Source organism: Myodes glareolus, chromosome 6 (assembly GCF_982192425.1).
Source record: "Myodes glareolus chromosome 6, mMyoGla1.1, whole genome shotgun sequence".
In the NCBI taxonomy this organism is placed as follows: domain Eukaryota; kingdom Metazoa; phylum Chordata; class Mammalia; order Rodentia; family Cricetidae; genus Myodes; species Myodes glareolus.
The window spans coordinates 39,532,160-39,553,737 of NC_142031.1; the positions used below are offsets into that span (position 1 = coordinate 39,532,160).

Genomic DNA, 21,578 nt, shown 5'->3' on the forward strand with positions numbered 1-21,578 from the left:
GTCTCACTATGTAGCCTTGGCTGGGGTGGAATTTGATGTGTAGACTAGGCTGACCTTAAACTCACAGTAATCTACTTTGTTAGCATTCAGGCATTTACACTGGCATGCTCTCAGGAACCTAGCAGAACACATCATCAATACCAGCCAAGACGGAGAACTGTGGTTGCTCTGGCTGGCTCAGAACATGCTGTATAGTTCAGGTTCGCTTCAAATTCTCAGCAGTTGTCTGCCCCAGACTCCTGAGTGCTGGGATTACAGGCATGTGTCTGTGCCAGACCCTCAAACTTAAGTTCCAAGAGATAGGTTTTTTCTTTTGTCCCAGCCCTGGGGAGAGACTTGGCACTTATGAAGCACTTAGTGTTTCTGGATCAAATTCCCTGGTACTGTGTTTTTGGTGCTGTCCTGAATGTTAATTTTTGTCTGCTTACTTTCCCAAGAAAATGACATAGTATCAACTAAGTACTTGGGGCTCAGTTCTCAGAGTTTTCTGTTTAATAGTCTAAGGGAGCGGGTCTTGACCCCTTTGGGGGTTGCCCCTTTCACAGGGATCGCCTAAGACCATGGAAAAACAGATATTTACATTATAATTCATAACAGTAGCAAAGTTACAGTTATGAAGTAGCATTGAAAATAATTTTATGATTGGAGTCACCACAATATGACAAGCTGTATTAAAGGGTTGCAGCAGTAGGAAGATTGAGAATCATTGGTCTAAGGTCTGTTGTGTCTTGCTACTAACCATGGCTGTCTGGACAGGTGCATGCCCTTTGTGTTTCAGTCATGATCCCATCATGCAACTCCTTTTTTCATAGACCTCAAATCCCAGAGTGTGAACCATGCTGGGGAAGGAAGACCCATGCTTTCTTAGCAGGATCCTACAGCTAGGTTGAGGAACATGGAAAACATCCTGTGCCGAAGACACATGATAGGAAGATCAGGTAGGACAGTCAGCAGTGAGTACTCCAGTAGATCTTTACTGTTATACAGTAAGCAGAGTCACTGAGATGGCTCAGTGTGAAAAGGCGCTTGCAGTGCCCACCTGAGTCCCGTTAGTCCCCAGGTCCCACAGAAAGGTGTGTGGAAAGAGTCTACTCACAGTGCCCTGAGCTTCGCATGCACACACAAACATGCACACTTCTCATACTTCACACACACATAAAAAGGATTTATTTTATTTTGTGTGTATCTGTGTGTGGGTTTGTCCATGTGAGTGCGGGTGGCCTCACAGGCCAGAGGTGTCAGAAACCCCTGGCACAGGAGTTATAAGCACTTGTAAGCCAGCTGGTGTAGGTGCTGGGAATTGAACTCTGGAATTGTTCTCTGGAAGAGCAGTGCATGCTCTTCACTTCAGAGCTATATCTTCAGTCCATAAAGTAACTTTTTTAAAAAGAGGAAAAGAATCACAATCAGGCAGAAAGCCCAGACACTCCAGAAAGGATAAAATACAAACAAACTGTCAGCATATAGATGCTTATTCAGTAATCAAAGCTGAAGAGCTGACTTGTTAAAGAGTATTTGGTGCTCTTCGCTGGGCCAGGATTCATTCCCAGGTCTTATAAAGGCATCTTACAGCCTTCTATAACTCCATTTCCAAGTCATCCAATGTCCTCTTTCTGGACTTTGAAGGCATCAGACAGGCATATGTGCAGTGAACATACATGCTGGCAGAATACTTGTGCATAAAATTAAAAAAAAAGCCGGGTGGTGGTGGTGCACGCCTTTAATCCCAGCACTTGGGAGGCAGAGGCAGGTGGATCTCTGTGAGTTCGAGACCAGCCTGGGCTACAAGAGCTAGTTCCAGGACAGGCTCCAAAGCTCCAGAAAAACTGTCTCGAAAAACCAAAAAAAAAAAAAAATTAATTTAGAAATGCTTATTACATGAGGGTCTTGTGTGTCCCAACCTAACCTCAAACTAAACCTAGAGCTGAGGATGACCTTGGACTTCTTCTCCTGCCTCTACCTCTAAAGTGCTGAGAATCACAGGCCATCACATCTGGCTTATGCAGTGCTAGGCGCTGAACTCAGAGTTTGACAATCTTTATAGAATGAGGTACATGAGGAGGCCAGCTTGCCTCCCTGTCTCCCTATTCCAGACAGGGTCTTACTGTAGCTCAGTCTGTCCTAAAACTCATTATGTAACCCAGGCTGGAGTGCAGGGATTATAGACTTGAACCACTGTGCTAGCTCAGGAATTTTATGTTTTCATTTATCTTTTAGTAAAAATGTAAAGAATTGCTAACCCTCAGACTTACGGAAAATGGAAGAGATACTTGCAGTTGGGCTGGAAGTAGGTAAAGCGTGTGCAGAGCATCAGCTCAGCAGGAGGCTGTGTTGAAATACAAATGTGCAGACTTTTGTCCCACAACTATGCATCTTGAAATTGATTCTAAGGAAGCGATCAGGACTTAGGATCAGGTGTAAGAAGATTTAACTGGGAAAACAGCCCCCTCCATAACAGGCCTTGCTCTGCAGGCCAGGCTGGACTGATTCCAAAGCGCCAAGATCACAGATGTGTATAGTCTGACAAGAATCTTTACTCTTCTTTTCTTACTGTTAGTAAATATTTAAAAGAGGAAAGTTATTGAGAAAAAATGTTGGCTAGAGCGATGGCTCAGCAGGAGAAAAAGGCACATGCCATTTAGACTAGACCAAGTTCTGCATGGAAGGAGAGGACCGACTCCTGTATGCTCTCTGACCACTACTTTTGCACTGTGGCGCATGTATGTCCCCCTCCCACACTAAGTAAATGCAGCTGAGAACAGTTTAAACATGTGATTAGCAGTGATGGTAAATGGCTGCCTGTGTTGACATGGGAAAGTTGGGGCTGGGGATGAGCCCAGTGGAGGAACACTTGCCTGGCAGCACCAGACCCTGTGTTTCCCTCTAAGTGCTCCTCTGGCTTCCATATGCACACACACTCATACACTCATGCACATGCACACTACCCATACAAATGAACACAAACATGCACATAATAAACAAATTGGTGTGTACACACACACACACACACACACACACACAACTCATTGTGGTGGCACATGCCTGCAATCTTAGCTCTTGGGAGGCAGAGGATCATGAGTTAAGGAACATGGTACAACAGTAAAACCTACTTCAAAAACCAAACCAAACAAAAATGCCAAGTTGCTGGGTTGTTTGGGGCTTTTGGTGCTGGGGAAATGAACCCCGTCTTATGTTAGGCAAATGCTCTGCCTGCCACTGAGGCACACACCCAGTCCTGGCAAGGTGGAAGGAAGCAATGCACACTGCAAAACAACCTGGGTCCGAGTCATATTCATCCTCCTCCCCAGTAAATCTGCTGTATAATTTTGCATATATGCACATAAAAGGTTTGAATAGTATGAAATGAAATGCCTTGTGTTGGGGCTGGAGAGATGGCTCAGCAGTTAAGAGCACTGGCTGTTCTTCAGAGCACCTGGGTTCAAATCCTATCACCTGTATGGTAGCTCACAACCAGCAATAACTTCACAACCAAAGGCTCTGATGACGTCTTCTGGTCTTTGTGGGGACCAGACATACATGTTCACTGACATACCCATAGAAAAAATACCAATAGAAAATAATTAAAACAATTTTTAAAATGGCTTGTGTTGTCTGTTTAAAATTTAGTCATTTGGTACTGGCATAAGAACAGACAGGAGGACCAATGGAAACGAATAGAAGACGTGGATATCAATCCACACATCTTCAAACACCTGATATTTGATAAAGAAGCAAAAAATATCAAATGGAAAAAACAAAGCATATTTAACAAGTGGTGCTGGCATAACTGGATATCAACATGTAGAAAAATGAAAATAGACCCATATCTATCACCATGCACAAAACTCAAGTCCAGATGGATCAAAGACCTCAACATAAAGCCAGCCACACTGAACCTTACAGAAGAGAAAGTGGGAAGTACACTTGAACGCATTGGCACAGGGAACCACTTCCTAAATATAACCCCAGCAGCACAGAAACTGAGAGAAACAATAAATGGGACCTCCTGAAACTGAAAAGCTTCTGTAAAGCAAAGGACACGGTCAACAAGACAAAACGACAGCCTACAGAATGGAAAAAGATCTTCACTAACCCCACATCAGACAGAGATCTGATCTCCAAAATATACAAAGAACTCAAATTGGACACCAAAAGAACACATAATCCAATAAAAAAATGGAGTTCAGACGTAAACAGAGAACTCTAAACAGAGGAATCTAAAATGGCTGAAAGACACTTAAGGAAATGTTCAACATCCTTAGTCATCAGAGAAATGCAAATCAAAAACAACTCTGAGATTCCATCTTACACCTGTAAGAATGGCCAAGATCAAAAACACTGAAGACAACTTATGCTGGAGAGGTTGTGGGGAAAAGGGAACACTTCTGCATTGCTGGTGGAAATGCCAGCTGGTACAACTCCTTTGGATGTCAGTGTTTCGATTTCTCAGAAAATTAGAAAACAACCTTCCTCAAGATCCAATAATACCACTTTTGGGTATATATCCAAAGGATGCTCAATCGTGCCACAAGGACATGTGCTCAACTATGTTCATAGCAGCTTTGTTTGTCATAGCCAGAACCTGGAACAACCTAAATTGAAGAATGGATAAGAAAAGTGTGGTACATTTATACAATGGAATGCTACACAGAAGAAAAAAATAACAGCTTGAATTTAGCAAGAAAATGGATGGAACTAGAGTACATTATTTTGAGTGAGGTAACCCAGACTCAGAAAGACAATTATCACTTGTACTCACTCAAGTGGTTTTTAAACATAAAGAAAGACAGCCTATAAACTACAAATCCCAGAGAACTTAGACAACAATGTGGACACAGAGACTTACATAGATCTAATCTACATGGGAAGTAGAAAGTATAAAAAGACAAGATCTGAGTAAATTGGGAGCATGGGGACCTTGTGGGAGGGTTGAAGGGGGGAGGGGCAGGGAGGGGAGCAGAGAAAAATGTAGAGCTCAAATATCAATTAAAAAAAATTAGTCATTTATCATGGGACCATAGATGAAATTGTATTTCTCAGTGAATGAGTTTTGGCTCAGTGAACCTCCAAACCTTATTATTTTCATCTGGAAGTTACTCATGGTCTTTCTTTGTAGCCATGGCTGTCTTGGAACTCACTGTGTAGACTAGGCTGGCCTTGAACTCTCAGATCTGCCTGTCTCTGGAATGCTTGGACTAAAGGCTATATTTGACTCAGTTTCTTTTTATTTAGCCGTTCATAGTGACTGACTATTTAATCTTCCCTTTTCCTGGAAGTAGCTTATACTTTGTCTTGTCTTGAGCAGAGTTCTTCTCCCGCTCCTGCTCCTCCTCTCCTTCTCGTCTTTCTCTGGTCCCAGAGACTTTTCAGAGGTACCACTTGTCTGGACTGGTGGCTACTTTTCGGTGCTGGCATTGCCAAGTAAATTCTGACCCATGATGGGCATGGGCTGTGACTGCTCTTGCAACACATCACAACAGGGTTCTCTCTGCTGTTCCCATTCCCTCTTTTTGTGTAATTCCAAAGGATTGAAGGCATAGCAGATGCGTGTGGAGGTCGAGGACAATTTATGGGTGTGAATCCTCCTTACACTGTGTGGTTTCCATGGCAGCACATGCTTTTACCTACCGACCTAGTTTTCTTTCTATTGCTGTAACAAAGACAGTGACCAAAAGCAGCTTGGAAAGGAAGGCTTTATTTATTTGGCTTACACATCTGATCATAGTTCATTAAGGGAAGTCAAGGAAAAGACTAAAGCAAGAGGCCATGGAGGAATGCTGCCTACTGGCTTGCTCCCTGTGGCTTGCTCAGCCTGTTCTCTTGTACAACCCAAGGTTCCCTGCTAAAGAGTAGCACCACTGGTGTAGGAGGTCCTTCTGTCTATGTGTTGCTTTCATCGGTTTAATAAAGAAACTGCCTTGGCCTTTTGATAGGGCAGAACTTAGATAGGTCAAGTAGACCGAATTGAATGCTGGGAAGAAGGACAGTGTGGCAGATGCCATGAATCTCCTTCCTGAGACGGACGTTGGTTAGAATCTTGCCAGTAAGCCACATTCACGTGGTGATACACAGATTTAATAGAAATTTAATAGAAATGGGTTAATCAAAATGTGAGAGTTAGCCAATAAGAGGCTAGAGCTAATGAGCCAGGCAGTGATTTAATTAATACAATTTCTGTGTGATTATTTTGGGTATGAGCTAGCAGGCAGCCAGGACCAAAAGCAGACCCACACCTCCTATAACGTATCACCCACAGTGAGCCAGGTCCTTCATAATCAAGAAGATTATGCTTATAATAATCTTGCTTATAGGCCAATCTGATGGAGGCAATTCTTCAATTGAGAGTCCTTTCAAGGTGACCCTAGCTGTGTCAAGTTAACTGAAAGGCGACTAACACAGCCATTATCCATCCTGAGGCCCTCACAGTGCTCTTTTATGTTTATTATTTTCGCAGTGTTGGAGATTGAGCCTAGGGCATCCTACATGGAATGCTTTAACTACTAAGCTACAGCCTTGCTGCTTTTTTATTTTTGAAATAAGGTCTCATTAAGTTGCCGCAAGCTTGCCTTATACTTGCTAAATAGCCTAGGCAAGGCCTTGAACTTGTAATCCTGCCTAAGCCTCTGAGTTCCTCCTTTCCTTCCTTGAGGCTGTGATGGAGGCAGGATTCCCTGGTTGTAGAGAGTGAGTCCCTTCCTTTTGGGAGCTGATTCCTCCTGGGACTTCTTTCCCTAGGAAATTATATTAGGGAATATATATATATATATATATATATATATATATATATATATAAAATTATATACACAATACATATATATACAGATTCATTAGATTGATTCACACAGTAAGTATGGATTAGGCAGTCCAACAATGACTGAAGACTGCAGAGACTGAGCTGAGCATCTAGTAGCTGCCCAGTCCGTGAAACTGGGTGCCTGGTAGTCCCAGTCTGGCCTTGGAAGCCGGACGATCCTGGAGAGTTGCTGGTCTGAAGTCCACAAAGCCAAAAAAGTTCTGTTCAGTGAAGGATAGAGGTGGCAATCGCAGCAGAAACAGAGTTGATGCATTCGCCAGCCAGGAGTGAAAGCAGCCAGGCAAAAATAGCTCAGATCTCCCTTCAGGTTTTCATCCTCATGCTTTGGCTCATTTTCCCAACCCAGTTACATTCGCTGCTTTTTAAGGTAAAATATCCCCATTTCCTTCCGTTGCCTGAGTGTAGTAATGAAAACTGACTTTTAAGACAACAATCTGCTGTACATTTATGAAATACCTATTGTAAAGTTTAAGTTTAGAGGCCAAGGATTTGCATCTCATCTGCTGTCTCAGAGCGGGGGTGAGCAGAAAGCTTGCCCTGGTGCTTGGGTGATGGGGTGGAGCCCGGGGATCTGGAGCGGAGGAAGAACTAAGTGGACTGCTGGAATATGCATGTGGTCACAGTGCCCCCAAGGGCACCCAAAGGGGTTGGTAAGATCGAATGTCATGGGTCTGTTTTTTGTTTGTAGTTTCTAGATTTTCTTTAACAAATGTAGGTTTTTTATAGTTAGAAACATGACAAAAGTTTATACATACCTAATACATACACACGCACACACACATATGAAAATGAATGAAATTTATGCCCTGGCAGTGCTGAAGCATGCATGGGCAGCCCATATATGGCGGTTCTGTTGAAGTTGTCCATATATTGGGTTTCATGGTCTAAGTTGATGAGGATGATACACACACACACACACACACACACACACACACACACATTTTTGGTTTTTCAAGACAGGGTTTAGCTTTGGAACCTGTCCTGGAACTAGCTCTTGTAGACCAGGCTGGTCTTGAACTCAGAGATCCACCTGCCTCTGCCTCCCGAGTGCTGGGATTAAAGGCATGCACCACCACCGCCTGGCCACACATATATATTACATATATATGTATGCGTATGTATATACACAAACACATGGATGGGCACATCTGGCATTTAGATTTTTAATACTGAAGATTGCAATTTTTTAGATTTATCTGTTTTATGTGTATGAATGTTTGGCCTGCATGTGTGCTTGTGTATCAGGCACTTGTCTGGTGCCCTTGGAGGTCAGAAGAGGGCATTGGATCCTCTGAAACTAGAGTTGCAGATGGTGGTGAGCTGCCATGTGGGTGCTGGGAATCAAACCCACGCTCCCTGAAAGGGAAAAAAAAGTTCTCTACGCTGCTGAACTCCCCGGCCTCTTATTGCTTATTTTGATGTTTTGGCACCTTCAGCTCACCTTCAGAAGTAGCTTCTGGGGAGAGAGGAGGCAGCAAGAGGGAGCCAGCCTGGAGCAGGGATGGGAGCAGCAGATGGGGAGCCTACTCTGGAGGGCCGAGAGAGAGGTGCGCCCAGGCCCTGCTGACATCAGGCTGAGGCTGTGACTCCTGCCGCCCCTTTAAAGACACTGTTTTCTTACTTTGCACAAGGGAACAGGATTTTATTAGCTGTGACTCAGGCATAGCGTCAGCATGGGAACTGGTCCTTGTATGCACAGTCCTCACTGATCTTAGATAGTCGTGGCAGACATGGAATCACCCTCAGGACTGTAAACTTACAAAAAGACAGGAGAATCTAGCCCTCTTTCCATATCCTTTTGTTTTCAGTGCTGGGATAAAACCTGGGGTCTAGAGCGTGCTAAGTCAGTGCTCCACCACTAAGCTATACCTTCAGCTCCAGAAGCCCTTTCTAGAAGAAGCCCTAGCAGAGAGCCCCTCAAATATGGACCATAATGGCCAGCGCATGCAGTGCTCACCCTCACCCAGGTCAGGGATTTCCTGACTTAAGAGAAAATTGTCATTATTATGTGTATGTTTATAATGCAGGGGTGGGATGGGACACATATGTACCATGGTATAAGTCTGGAGGTCAAGGGATAACTTTTGGGAGTCAACTCTCCTTCCATCTTGGGTTCCAAGGATCATTAGGCTTGGGCAGCAAATATCTCTACCTGCTGAACCATGTCACTGGCCAAATTTTTAAATTTAATGTGCATGCATGTTTGTATTTATATGTTGGGGGGCCCACGTAGAGGCCAAAGGACAACTAGAAGTTGGTTCTCTCCTTCTCCCATGTGGATCGTGGGGTTCAGACTTGGATCATCAACCTGGGGCAGTCAACTTATACTTGCCAAAGCATCTCACCAGCCCTTCCTGGTTATGTTTTTTATTCTCTTTTTTGAAAAAGCACAAGCTGAGAATTTCATATGCCTATGTCTGTCTTTTGGACTGTTTATGCCTTGGTTCACTTAAAAAAAGAAAGCTCTGTATCACAGACTGTAGTCTCCCAAGTGCTGAGATTGTGCCTGAGAGACACCGGCTTCAAACTTTTTTTTTGTTGTTTGTTTTGTTTTGTTTTAGTGCTGGGAATTCAGCCCAGGTTTCTGCATGCTAGGAAAGTACCCTGTACTGAGCCTCACCCACGACCCTTACAATACTTCAGGTTCCTATTTTTTATTCTTCTGAAGCTTGCATTTCATAGAAGTCCTAGCAAGAGGTTGATGAGGCCAGACCCAGCTTCTCCTTGCTGTCTTCTGGGGGCCATGGCCGTTTCTTCTCCGTCCCTGGGATTTGTAGGAGCTGTTGGAGCTGGGTGTGGCCCTGCTGGGTATGAAGACCTGAAGCCCCTCGGAAGGCTTCCAGAAGACTGCTGTGCCTCATCCCCGAAGGGCTGTGGCTAGCGCGGGGCACGCAGGCTGACACAGGGCTGAGGGCACAGGGTGCTGTGAGGAAGGAAGCAGGGGGCTTAGGGTAGGAGGGGAGGCTCCTGGGCAGGGGGAGGAGCTGCTGGGCGTGGGGCCTGCTGTGGTGGCAGCTGCTCAGAAGAGCCCGAGCCCCTTCACTGGGTCACTGTAGCTTGAGTAGTGGTGGCAGTTTGAAAGAAAATGGCCCCCCCAAAGGGAGCAGTATTATTCGGAGGTGTGGCTTTGTTGGAGGAAGTGTGTCACTGTGGAGGTGGGCTTTGAGGTCTCATATATGCTCAAGCCACACCCAGTGTCTCACACTTCCTCTTGGCTGCTGATCAAGATGTAGGACTCTCAGCTCTAGCACCGTGTCTGCCTTTACGTCACCCATGTCGTACCATGATGATAATGGACTAAACCTCTGAAACTAAGCCACCCCATTAAATGTTTTTCTCTATCAGAGTTGCTGTGGTGTTGGCGCATGCCTCTAATCCCAGCACTCGGGAGGCAGAGGCAGGCCTCGGTGAGTTCGAGGCTAGCCTGGTCTACAAGAGCTAGTTCCGGGACAGGCTTCAAAGCTACAGAAAAACCCTGTCTCGAAAGACCACAAAAACAAACAAACAAAAACAACAACAACTCTGGACATCGTGTCTCTTCACACAGCAATAGACTCCTAAGACACTAATGATATCTCAAGAGGGGCTGTGCATTGTGTCTGGGGGCCCACAGCCTATTGATGGCAGGATTGGGACCAGCATTCAGGTCACCTCACTCTTGCTTCAGCAGGCAAGGCCTGGAACCCTGGGAACTGGGGGAAAGATGACTCAGCTTGGGAGCCTCCCTCGCTCCAGATGTCCAGATGGACTTAATAGGGAAGGGCACATTAGATTGTTCCCTGAGAGACTTCCTGAGTGGGAGTGCCCCTGCCCACAGGGACTGTCAGTGCCAGGGTCCTTCCTCACGGTAGAAGAGGTGAGCTGGGTGTGCATGCTGGCAGAGTTTCACAATCGTGTGCACAGATGGTAAACCACAGTGAGGGGCTGACCTGGAGTTCACTGTGACCCGGACCCAGATCACTGTCAGGGTCCCTTGAGAAACCACTGTTGCCCTTCATTCCCCAGGTCATTTCCAGACTCTGGTGTTAGAGCTCCTCCTGGCTTAGAAAACAGTGACCTGGAAAGTTATTGGCCTCAGAGAGGATGGAGTCAGGTGACCGTGGTACTCTTGGCATCTGAGGGAATGGTGGACAGCTTAGACAGTGAAGCATGATTTTTCCCCTGAGGTCTAAGAAAGCTTGGGTTTAGCTTGATTATGTGATATCCTTAAGGTCAGGCAGTCCAGATATGAGGAGGCCTTGGATAGAAACTGTGGAGGGCTGGATGGGGTGAGGAGGGCAAGGAGTGGCAATAGGTCAAAACCCCAAAACAACCAAGTAAAAAAAAGCCCTTTCCTGATGGGACCACTGGAGACCCTCAGAAGCTGGAACCTGGGCCTGGGAGAGGTAGGGTGACACAGTGCACAGGAGGGCAGGAGTGGGTCTGGGACTTACCTGGAGGCTGAGTTCTCAAAGGTGCAGGCTTTGGAAGCATTGCAGAGGACTGGCCGGGGCCTCACACACTCCCAGAGCCTGCCAGAGATAGCAGTGGGGCCTCAACTACTTTCCTCTTCTAACTCTTAGAGGGTACAAAGACAACTCTCACTTTAGACCTGCTGCCTGGCAGATACTCTGGATACGACCTTCAAGACCTGTGGTGCCACTCTCCAAGCCATGGCCTCTGGGACTTAAGGAGGTGGGACCCCCCCCCAATCCTATACTATAATCCCACCACCAGACACACACTGGCCACTGAACACAACCACAGTCCTCGGCTGTCTACCCCGCCATCTGTTTGCTGCCCTTCCACCTTATGGTGATAGGCTTTATGCAGCTCTGAGACCAAAACCTGTTCTGTGGGCTGCTGCACCTGGGCTGCCGGGCTTTAAGAGATGGGGTTCCTAGGATCCTGAACCATGGGGGGTGGGGCTCCAGGAACAGAGAGAAGTCCTGGGACCAGCCAAAGGGTTGGGCATACCTGGCAGGTGGTATGGGCATTCCGGCTCCTGGGCACCAGGACCAGCAGCTGGGGTTTGTGTTGTTCCACAAACTGCTCACACTGAGGGAAGACAGATACACAATGTGTAGGTCCCAGTCTATGCCAGGACTTCTCTGTCCTGGAGTCCTGGCCTTTTTTTTTTTTTTTTACCTCCCCTGGCCACTCTGTTCCTTCTGTCTGGGCATGCGTCTGTCAGTGCCTGGCTGACCTTTCAGACTCTACCTAAGGACTGAAGAGATGGTTCAGTGGATGAGGCACTTGTCCCCTTTTTGGAGGACCTGATAGAGGGGCTCATAACCATCCTTAACTCCAGTTCCGGGGAACCTGCTGACCTCTTGCTGTCTCTCTGGGTACTGCACACACATGGTGCCCATACATGTATAAACGCAAAACACATACACATGGGGAAAAAAAAAAGACCCCACCTAAGCCTGACTGGCGGCAACAGGTTTCTGTGGGGAAGGCAGGGCCCAGGAAATGGCTCCTGGGAAGAGACCAGTGGGCTTGCCAAACTTCACATCAGTTCATGTTTGCCCAGCATGCATGAGGCCGTCAGTTTAAACTGCCTGGGGCACATGAAGCTGAGCATAGTGGTGCACGCCTGTAGTCTCAGTACAAACGAGGTGGAGGCAGGAGGATCAGAAGATCCTTCAGTGTCGGCTTAGGTTACATGAGACCCTCTTTTTAAAGGAAGTACTTTTCTACTTTGGTGAGGGAACTTATTGTAGGTTACAGAGCCATCAATCTCAGTTCTTCTTTTAAAATGACGTTTTGTTTGGTTTGTGTTTTGAGGCAGGTTTCTCTGGGCAGCCCTGGCTTTCCTGGAACCCACTCTGTAGACCAGGCTGGCTTCTAACTCAGATCTGCCTGCTTCAGCTTCTTGAGTGCTAGACTAAAGGCATGCACCATCACCGCCTGGCTTTGAAATGTCTTAAAATTGTATTTTATTTATTTATTCGTGTGTGGGCACATGTGTACTCGGAAGGACAGCTTACAGGAGTTGATTCTCCTCTTTCACCATAAGGATCTCAGGGGTCAAACTTAGGTTGTCAGGCTTGGAGGCAGTACAGTGAGCTGTCTCACTCAGACCCCTCCCCCTTTCCTCTTTCTATTCTAGTTTTCTCTTCCCTTTCTATCTCCTTTTCCCAGACAAAGTCTCATGTAGCCCAGGCTGACCCTGAGCTCATTATTTATATAGCTGAGGTTGACTTTGAACTCCTGATTCTCCTTATCAGCTTTCCAAATGCTAGGATTACAGGCCAGCACTACCACACTGAGCTTCTAGTCCTCACATACAGGTGGACTGCTCCCAGCTGAGTTACAGAGTGAGTAGGCCAGGACAGGGAGGATCCTGGGAGAAGACTGAGTTCTTTTCCTGCTCCAGCTGGCCCTGGCTTTGCTCATTTTCTGGTGCCTATTAGGCACTGTCAGATACTACCCACCATGGGGGTAGCATATGGCCCACCAGAGACACAGGGTGGCAAGCACACTGGGGTGAAACCAAGAAAGGACAGCATGATCCTTTTCCACTGGGACTAATAGCACTTTGAACTTAGCCCATGAAGAAGGCCTGGTGATGCTCCACGTGGGCCCAGTGATATCTCTTAGCCAGTTACAGTTGAACAATCCCATCACTGTCTGACCCACATCCCGTCTACCTGGCTGGGATACAGTCCAAGTCCTGAGTGTCCCCGGCTACAAAGCCTCTTCTGGTTCAGCCACAACCACGCATAAGTCCTACTCGTGTGCCCACCCTGTACCTTTTGCCTGTCCAGCCAGAAGCGAAGACAGGCCTGGCGCATTGTCTGTGGCATCGCCTCTTCACTTGTGTTCCAAGCCCTGGTGATCACGGCCTTGCAGAGCTGGCACTCGGTGTCTTGTAGTGGCCACTCTTCCACCAGAGAGTCCAAAGCAGGGAGAGCTAAAGGGAAAATAGCCAAAACTGTACTTCAGGTTGGGCATGGTGGCACATACCTTGCCACGCCAGCACTTGAGAGGCTGAGGCAGGAGGATCACACCAAGCTTGAGGCCAGTCTGTGCTCTGTAGTAAGACTGTTTCAATCCTTCTCCCAAAGCTGTCATACATAAGAGTTGGTTCTGGGGCTGGAGAGATGGTTCATTGGTTAAGAGCACTGGCTGCTCTTCCAGAGGGCCTGGGTTCAATTCCCAGAACCCACGTGGTGGCTCACAACTGTCAGTTATTCCAATTATAGAGGATTCAGCTTCCTTTATGGCCTTGTGGGAACCAGGCACACCCAGGGCATATAGACGTAGATGCTGGCAAAACACACATACCCATACAAATAAATACATAAATAGTTAAAAAACAGTGTTGGTTCCTGTCCCCACCTTGTCCATGTACCCTCCTTCTCTACATGTGCACTGTAGCTGCAAGTCAGGAAGAAGACCAAAGGAGGAGGGTGGTGGGGGAGCTGAGAGCAGGCTTACCTGGGTCAATGACGTTTTCAGTGGCGCATCGGAGGACAAGGCCGCAGACTAGCTGGGGCACCACACGGCCCAGCAGTGCATCGAGTAGGAGGACTGTATAGCGCTCAGCCAGGCACTGGCAGATGCCACCCACCACCAGGGGTACCACGTGGCACACCTGGGCCACAGCCACGGCCAGCACACCCTGGGGTGGAGGTGGAGAAAGGACAGCATGGGACCTTCCTCTGGCATATGAGTGGGCAACCCAGGCACACCCATTTCTCCCTTCTAGGAAGGAGAGGCATGCTGTCCACAGGCCATTGAGCATCCGAGACAGCAGCGACTCAGGGGCACCCCTGGAGTATTTGAGGGAGTCAGCAGTTGACACCAGACCCAGATCTGACTCCAACCGCTTTAGAGCCACTTGAAAGGGGCAGCAAGGCCACGGCTTCTAACAGTCTGGCCTAAAGCTAGAACTCCAAGCCCATTTCCTGAGCCAGGGCTACCCTACTTTCCCATGGTCATCCATCAGGAAGACAGACAGTTCCTTCCATTGGCCCAGAAAGATGACAGGGTCTTTAAGATCCCCTGGGAAGGCCACACTTCTCCCACCTCTCGCCAACTTCAGACAATCTCTAAACTGAAGGGCAGCAGAGGTCACAGATGTGTGACAAGCTGGCCCCAGTGCCAGGAGGTTGCGAAAGGAAGAGGGCTCAGCGTATGGACACCTCTGGAGTGTGCAGTACTTCCGAAATGGGGCACGCCACTTAAGGTGCCCACCTGGGATCATCAACCCACACATGGCTCTCCTCCTGTTATGGTGATATAAGTCAACAGTCATTGTAGTCAGTGATCAAGCTGTTCGCTGGTGACACGGGCTCCACCCTGGGCTCCACCCTGGGCTCCACCCTGGGCTCCACCCTGGGCTCCACCCTGGGCTGCCTCCCTGGCCTTATCCTCTCTCTGGTCCCTGCTATCTGGAGACGGTGCTAAAATGGCTTCTGACCTTAGGAAGTCTCGCTGGGCCTGTTCCCCTTTCTGGAACACTTCAGCCCTGCATGCCCTGCCCAGCTCTCATCCTGCCTGGCCGTTTGGCAGTTTTCTGATCAGTTGAACACCCTTCGTCTCTTGGCTTCCCTGACAACATACCACACCCCCACTTTGCTGACTGTTCCCTCTCAGTTCTTCTGCCGTTGTTTCCACTGGTCTACACCTTGTCTCTTCATGGTTTTCTCGACTTTTAATTCAGTCTTCTGCCGGTGATGCTCAGACTGGTTTGACTATCTGTTTGTTTATGCATGTGTATGTTCTTGTATATGCACACTTGTGTGTGCAGGCATGTGGAGGTCAGAGGTCAATGTAGTGTCTTCCTTAGTCAATCCCCACCTTATTGTTTTTTAAAGATTTATTTTTATTTATGTCTATGTGTGTATCTGAGTATATGTATGGTACATATGTGCAGGTACCCATGGTGCCAGAAGAGGGCGTTGGATTCCTCAGAGCAGGAGTTACCTGACATGGGTGTTGGGAACCCAGCTCAGTCCTCTGGAAAAGCAGCAAATGCTCTTAACTGTTGAGCCATATCTCCAGCCCCTCTATCTTGTTTTTTGAGACAAGGTTCCTCACTAACCCTGGAGCTCATCCACTGGGCTAGGCTGACTGGCCAGCAAGCTCCAGGGAGCTGCCCATTTCTGCCTCCCTGATGTGTAGAGTTCCAAGTGTGCATTACTATCCTGACATTTTATGGATGCTGAGGATCTGAACTCAGGTTCAGCCAGGACGTTTCTCACTGAGCCATCTTCCTAGCCCCTTGGGCTCCTTCCTTCTTGATGGATGTCTTTGGCTCATCAGGACCTTGCTTCCGCCTGAATCTTGGCTTAATTGTTACTTCTTCAGAACCTCCCCCAGCTAATTCCCATGATTTCATCTGTGTGACCCCTCAGCTCGCGGGGTCTACAATCTGCACCTTCTTTCCACAACACAGGATTCAGAAAGGCGGGAATTGTGCCCTGCTGCAGGTCTTGAGTGACATCACCTGTAGGACTCCATTTGGGCAGTGTTTATAGGGCATGACCATTTGTGGGCAGGACAGCCCAGGGCTGATGAAGCCACTGGGAGAAGCCACCATGGGTTTGGAACACAGAGGGATGGAGATTACTGGTGGACATTCAGTTTTGGAGAAATTTTCCTATAGGGACCATCAGGGCTTCTCAGCCTTCAGAGGGCGAAATTCTGGAAGAGAAGGCTGGCCCTGATAGACTCTCCCATACCTGAGCCTCAGGTTCCTTGGGTAGGGACAAGTCATGGGTGTCTCCTCACCTACCTCCTCACAGCTTTCTTGGTGAGGTGTTGAGGTGAGGGAAGGTGCAGCTATTGGGGACCCTCCTGAGCTCAGTGGGGTTCTGGGCACAGAGGCCTTACCTTGGGAATCACAGTTTGGACCCGCTTGATCAGAGTCCTGCAAAGCCAGCAGAAGGGCAGAGGGATGGGGAGCTGCCCAGAGAGATCCTGAGGAAGGAAGGGGTGAGGTGGGGTTAAGATTGCTGCTTTCCAAGTCCTGCCCCTCTGGGTGCTCATGTATCTCAGTGGTCACTTTAGCCTTCGGGATTTCCCACAAGTGGCTGTTGGCGAGTGAGGTGGGGAGGGTTGACTTACCTGTGTGTGAGGCCCAGGCCTTGCCAAGAGGGCCCCTGGCAGTGCAGGGAGGACCAGCTTGTTCAACAGAGGATCTGGAATAGCCTCTTGCATCTCTGACGCCTGTTCTGGCTTAGTCTGTCCGAGTGGGCACAGGCCAACATGATTGCAGATAGCCTTTGGGTTCTAGGGCATGGAAAGGTAAGGGCTGTTAGGATCAGGAGAGCGCCCCTCACTGCCCAGGCTCTGTTCAGGGACAAAGACCACAGTCTTTGAGCCTGGATTTTTGGGGAGCAGGCTGGGTGGAAGGCTCCATCTTAGGATTCCAGGGAAGGGGCAAAGACAGATGGGATAATGTAGGGCCGTGTCTGGGAAAGTGTGAATGCGGGTGAGCATATTGTGTGAGAATAAATAAGAATGTGGGTGTGTGAGAGAGGGGATGGAGGGCATGTCTGAATGTTTGCAGTATGTTATTGAGCAGGTACACCTGATCTGGGTGTCTGGATGAAGAAATTGAGTTTCCTATAACTGTAGTGGGAAGTGTGTGTGTGTGTGTGTATGTGTGTGTGTGTGTATCTGGGTGTTCATGTATATGACTGTGTGGGTGCTGTGTATGCATCTGGTTGAATGTTCTCTCTCTATTTCTGTGTGTGTGTGTGTGTGTGTGTGTGTGTGTGTGTGTTGGGGTCGCTTATACAGGAAAGTGACCACTTAGGCACATGAGCTGTGTGGCAGGTGTGGCAGGCAGGTCAGGGTCCTCACTATCTGGCTCTGGAAGTAGTCGATAACCAGGGGCAGGTAGACATCAAGCACTTTTCGACACCGGGGCACGAGCAGCTTCAAGGGAAGGATATCGCATTCTTGTTCCAGGAACTTCCGGATTGTGTTCTGGGAAGGCAGAGAAGGGAGGGTTAACCTGGCCTTTGTGAGGTCTGCCCCGACCAGAGTCCCCTGATGCAAGACCTCCATTGGAGCACACTGGGTATGTGTGGGCAAGTGTGTATGAGTGCATGCAAGACTTCCACCGGAGCACACTGGGCATGTGTGGGCAAGTATATATGAGTGCTTGGCTCTCCAAGGCCGGAGGCTTCAGATCATTCTGGAGTGACAGCGGTTGTAAGCTGTCTGATGTGGGTGGGTGCTCTTAGCCACGGAGCCATCTTTCCACCCCTTAAGCTCAGTTTTATGAACCTACCCTTGGGTGGATGAATCTACGTGGAGGCCTCACCTCAGACCAGAAACACCCTTCTGGGGAGCTTGCTCCTTCTCCTCTCTCTGCCCCTCATCCCTTGTTCCCTAAACTTCATCCAGGGTCTGGTTCCCATTACCTGGAAAACGTCTTCCTTGGTCATCTTTATGAGGAGGTGGACAATATCCTCACACTCTTGGCACAGGTCATTCTGGAAAAAGGGTCTCAAGTGGAGCAAAAGATTTGAGGTGTGCTCCTAGCCCCAGGGTGCACGACTTTCCCAGACACAGGCTGACAGGTCCCTCTAAGGCATAAGTATCTACCCCTCATCCAATCTCATCCTGTGTGTAGATTCTATCCCATTCCATTTGGCCCATCTCATTTTATCCCATCTTCTCTGTTGCGTCCCATCCCACCCCATCCTGTTCCATCCCATCCCATCCATCCCACCCCATCCCATCCACCCCATTCCATCCCATCCACCCCATCCCATCCCATCCCATCCACCACATCCCATCCCATCCACCACATCCCATCCCATCCCATCCCATCCCATCCACCACATCCCATCCCATCCACCACATCCCATCCCATCCACCACATCCCATCCCATCCACATCCCATCCCATTCCATCCCATCCACATCCCATCCCATCCACATCCCATCCCATCCCATCCCATCCCATCCCATCCCATCCCATCCACCCCACCCCATCCACCACATCCCATCCCATCCCATCCCATCCCATCCCATCCACCCCATCCCGTTCCATCCCACCCCATCTCATCCATCCCATCCCACCCCCATCCCATCCCGTTCCATCCCACCCCATCCCACCCCACCCCATCCCATCTATCCCATCCCATCCCATCCACCACATCCCATCCCATCCACCACATCCCATCCCATCCCATCCATCCCATCCCATCCATCCCATCCCATCCCATCCACCACATCCCATCCCATCCCATCCATCCCATCCCATCCACCACATCCCATCCACCACATCCCATCCCATCCTATTCCTCCCATCCATTTTATTCCCCCCCCAGCTCATTCCATCTAACCCCCCCATCCATCCAGCTCACTCTTCTCTTTCCCACTTTTTATCTGCCTCTCCCATCCATTCACCCTGTTTCAGGTCATCACATCTATTTCATTCTGTTCAGTTCTACCCATCATTTTATGCCACACTATGCCATACCATCCTTCACACCACCCCAGCCTCTGTGGGAACTCCATTTCCCTTATGCCCATTTAGAACCCACCCTGGTTCCTCCTTTCCAGATCCCCAGAGCACCCTAGCTCTACTCACGGCTCCTACATGTCCCCAGACTTCCTGTAGGCAGTGCCCCAGGGCTCTGCACTGCACTGCTTGCTCCAGGTTTTGGCACCAGAATTTAGGACCCTGTGCACAGTCCAGGGATGAGGCCGGCCCGACAGCTATAGTTGGGGTCAGAACAGCCTTCATCAGGATCCAGGATACACTTGGCACTCTGCCTTCACCCCACCTCCAACCCAGTTTCACTCAAATAGGTGACCATTATTTATGTCGATCATCTGAGTCCTCCTGCCTCAGTATCCACCAACTGACCTTGGACAAGCCCCTAGGCCCTCTCTGGGTCAGCTGACTTGTCTTTAAATTCAGGAATATGTGCAGCCTGGGATTGTCCTAGGCACAGAACTGACTCAGTAAGTGATGGAGATGCCTCTGTGAGGGAGGCTGGGAGACTCACCTGCACCTGGGCTGCAGAGTGTGGGCAGCAGCAGCAGCCACTGCAGTAGACGTGACTTGGCCATAGTTGCTACTGCTTGGCACTCTACTTGAGGCATGCTCTTATAGTGGGGAAGAGGACCTGGGGGCTGGACTCCATGGGAGCAAGCTGACCTCAGTGTTTGCCTGGGTCTCGAGAACCCTCCAGGTGTTTGACCCCAAGCCTTCTCAGCAGGGTCATGTCTGTCACCTCCCCTGTGCTGGCTGGTGTTCCTATTCCTTTCCTTTGCCCTCCTCCCCAGTTTCTGCAGCCTGTCTCTCTGCTCATCTCCAAGGAGGTCTTGCTTAATCCCAACTCTCTGTGCAAGGGATGTTGAGGCAGGGCTGTGAGTGGGGTGAGAATGAACTCTCCAGCCCCACCTCAGGCTTCTCAATCTGCAATCCTTATGCAATGCTCTTGAGAGCTTCCTGCCAGCCTCTTGATACAGGGTAAGTGCCGGAAGGGCACACCCAGGGTCCTCCTGGGACTGCCTAACCCCCACTCCCTCCTTACTTTAAAAATTCTCTGATTCTCTAGACTCTCTAACTAACTCTCTAGACTTAGTTGGTGCTAACGGGAAGAAATTTAGACAAAACAAGATAACAAAGTGCCCTGTGAGGCTGAGGCAGGGAGCAGAGACTGGGGGGATTTCTGTGTGCTCTGTGGCTCTCAGATAGCTTTGTCCAGAAGCAGATTTTTATGCCCTTTAACCATCCTTCCTGGGTATGAGATGGGGTTCCTCTGAGGCTATGTCCCCACCAGACTGGGCCCCAGCGAGAGGAGTGGACAGTAGGATACTGCTGACCCCCACCCATCAGAATCCCCTTATCCGATTCCTGCCAGGCCTGTCTCTAATGAGGCTCCTTAGGAAGCGCTCCAGTGCTCCCAGGCTGGGAAGGGTGGGAGCTAGTCCTGTGATGAGATCAAGTAGCTGGACACACAATGGTGAAGAGACATACTGGAAGTGGCTCACAGATTTATATAGTTTCTGTTGGCTTCAAGGCCTTGCCACCGTGCCGAACAGCTGCCACAATGAGGATTAACCGAGGCTGTGTAAAAATGTATGACCAAAGATCATGGCACTCTCTATAGGCACTGCACACATATGGTGCACAGATGCACACAAACAGGCACACAGGCAAAACAGCCATACACATAAAATAAAGATATTTCAATCTCAAAAAAAATTCTTTTAAGGATTACCATTTAAGACAACGAGAAACAAAACTTTAGGATAGAGTAACCAGCATGTTCTTGTAATAGCTTTAGCTAATGTAAATGTGTTATACAAATTAACCAAGGGCTAAAGGTAAAGCTGGGGGGTAAAGGGTGCTTAGCACACACACGGTCTCAGGTTCCACCCTGAACACTAAACCAATCAAACACTACAAAATTCAACCAAGAGACTAGAGAGGTAGCTCAGCTGGTAGAATGCTCGCCTAGCACGCTTAAGACCTTGGGTTTGATCCCTGGAACCGAGAAAACTGAGGCTGGTGGCATGAACCTGTAACCTTAGCACTTGGGAAGTGGAGGCAGGAGGATCAAAAGTTCAAGGGCATCTCTGGCTACATAGTAAGCTTGAGGCCAACCTGGACTACATGAGACCTGAAGCGGGAAAGGAAGGGTGTGTGTGTGTGTGTGTGTGTGTGTGTGTGTGTGTGCGAGAGAGAGAGAGAGAGAGAGAGAGAGAGAGAGAGAGAGAGAGAGAGAGAGAGAAAAGCGGAAGCGTGCCAGGCCAAGGCTGAGCGAGGCAGTGGGACTTGCGCAGTCCCCTCCAGGTGA

The 21,578-nt window shown here is 48.6% G+C and overlaps 1 protein-coding gene across 5 annotated transcripts; it reads right to left on the minus strand.

Moving 5' to 3' along the window:
• Positions 1–5,679: 5,679 nt before the first annotated feature.
• Positions 5,680–19,939, minus strand: Sftpb (surfactant protein B). 5 transcript variants are annotated; one of them, XM_087907147.1, is made up of 11 exons: positions 19,779–19,939; positions 19,358–19,485; positions 18,181–18,252; positions 17,615–17,740; positions 16,874–17,038; positions 16,640–16,726; positions 14,240–14,423; positions 13,552–13,712; positions 11,771–11,851; positions 11,248–11,325; positions 5,680–6,731 (listed from the first exon to the last, which is right to left on the minus strand). In XM_087907147.1, the coding sequence occupies exons 1-10, from the start codon at positions 19,873–19,875 to the stop codon at positions 11,263–11,265; spliced, it is 1,164 nt and encodes a 387-aa protein (XP_087763273.1). In that variant the 5' UTR covers positions 19,876–19,939; the 3' UTR covers positions 5,680–6,731; positions 11,248–11,262. The 5 variants fall into 5 exon arrangements, with proteins under 5 accessions (XP_087763273.1, XP_087763272.1, XP_087763275.1 ...); XM_087907146.1 differs by lacking the exon at positions 5,680–6,731 and adding an exon at positions 6,812–7,209; XM_087907149.1 differs by lacking the exon at positions 5,680–6,731 and adding an exon at positions 9,166–9,737 and having other exon boundaries at positions 14,240–14,354.
• Positions 19,940–21,578: the final 1,639 nt, after the last annotated feature.

Bases quoted from the DNA above. Each gene is read 5' to 3' on its own strand.
- Sftpb (XM_087907147.1), bottom strand. From the start codon at position 19,875: ATGCCTCAAGTAGAGTGCCAAGCAGTAGCAACTATGGCCAAGTCACGT. The intron at 18,253-19,357 runs GTGAGTAGAGCT...CCCTTTTTCCAG, and splicing joins TCTGGGGACATGTAGGAGCC to AATGACCTGTGCCAAGAGTG. The intron at 17,039-17,614 runs GTGAGGACCCTG...TCCATGCCCTAG, and splicing joins ACTACTTCCAGAGCCAGATA to AACCCAAAGGCTATCTGCAA.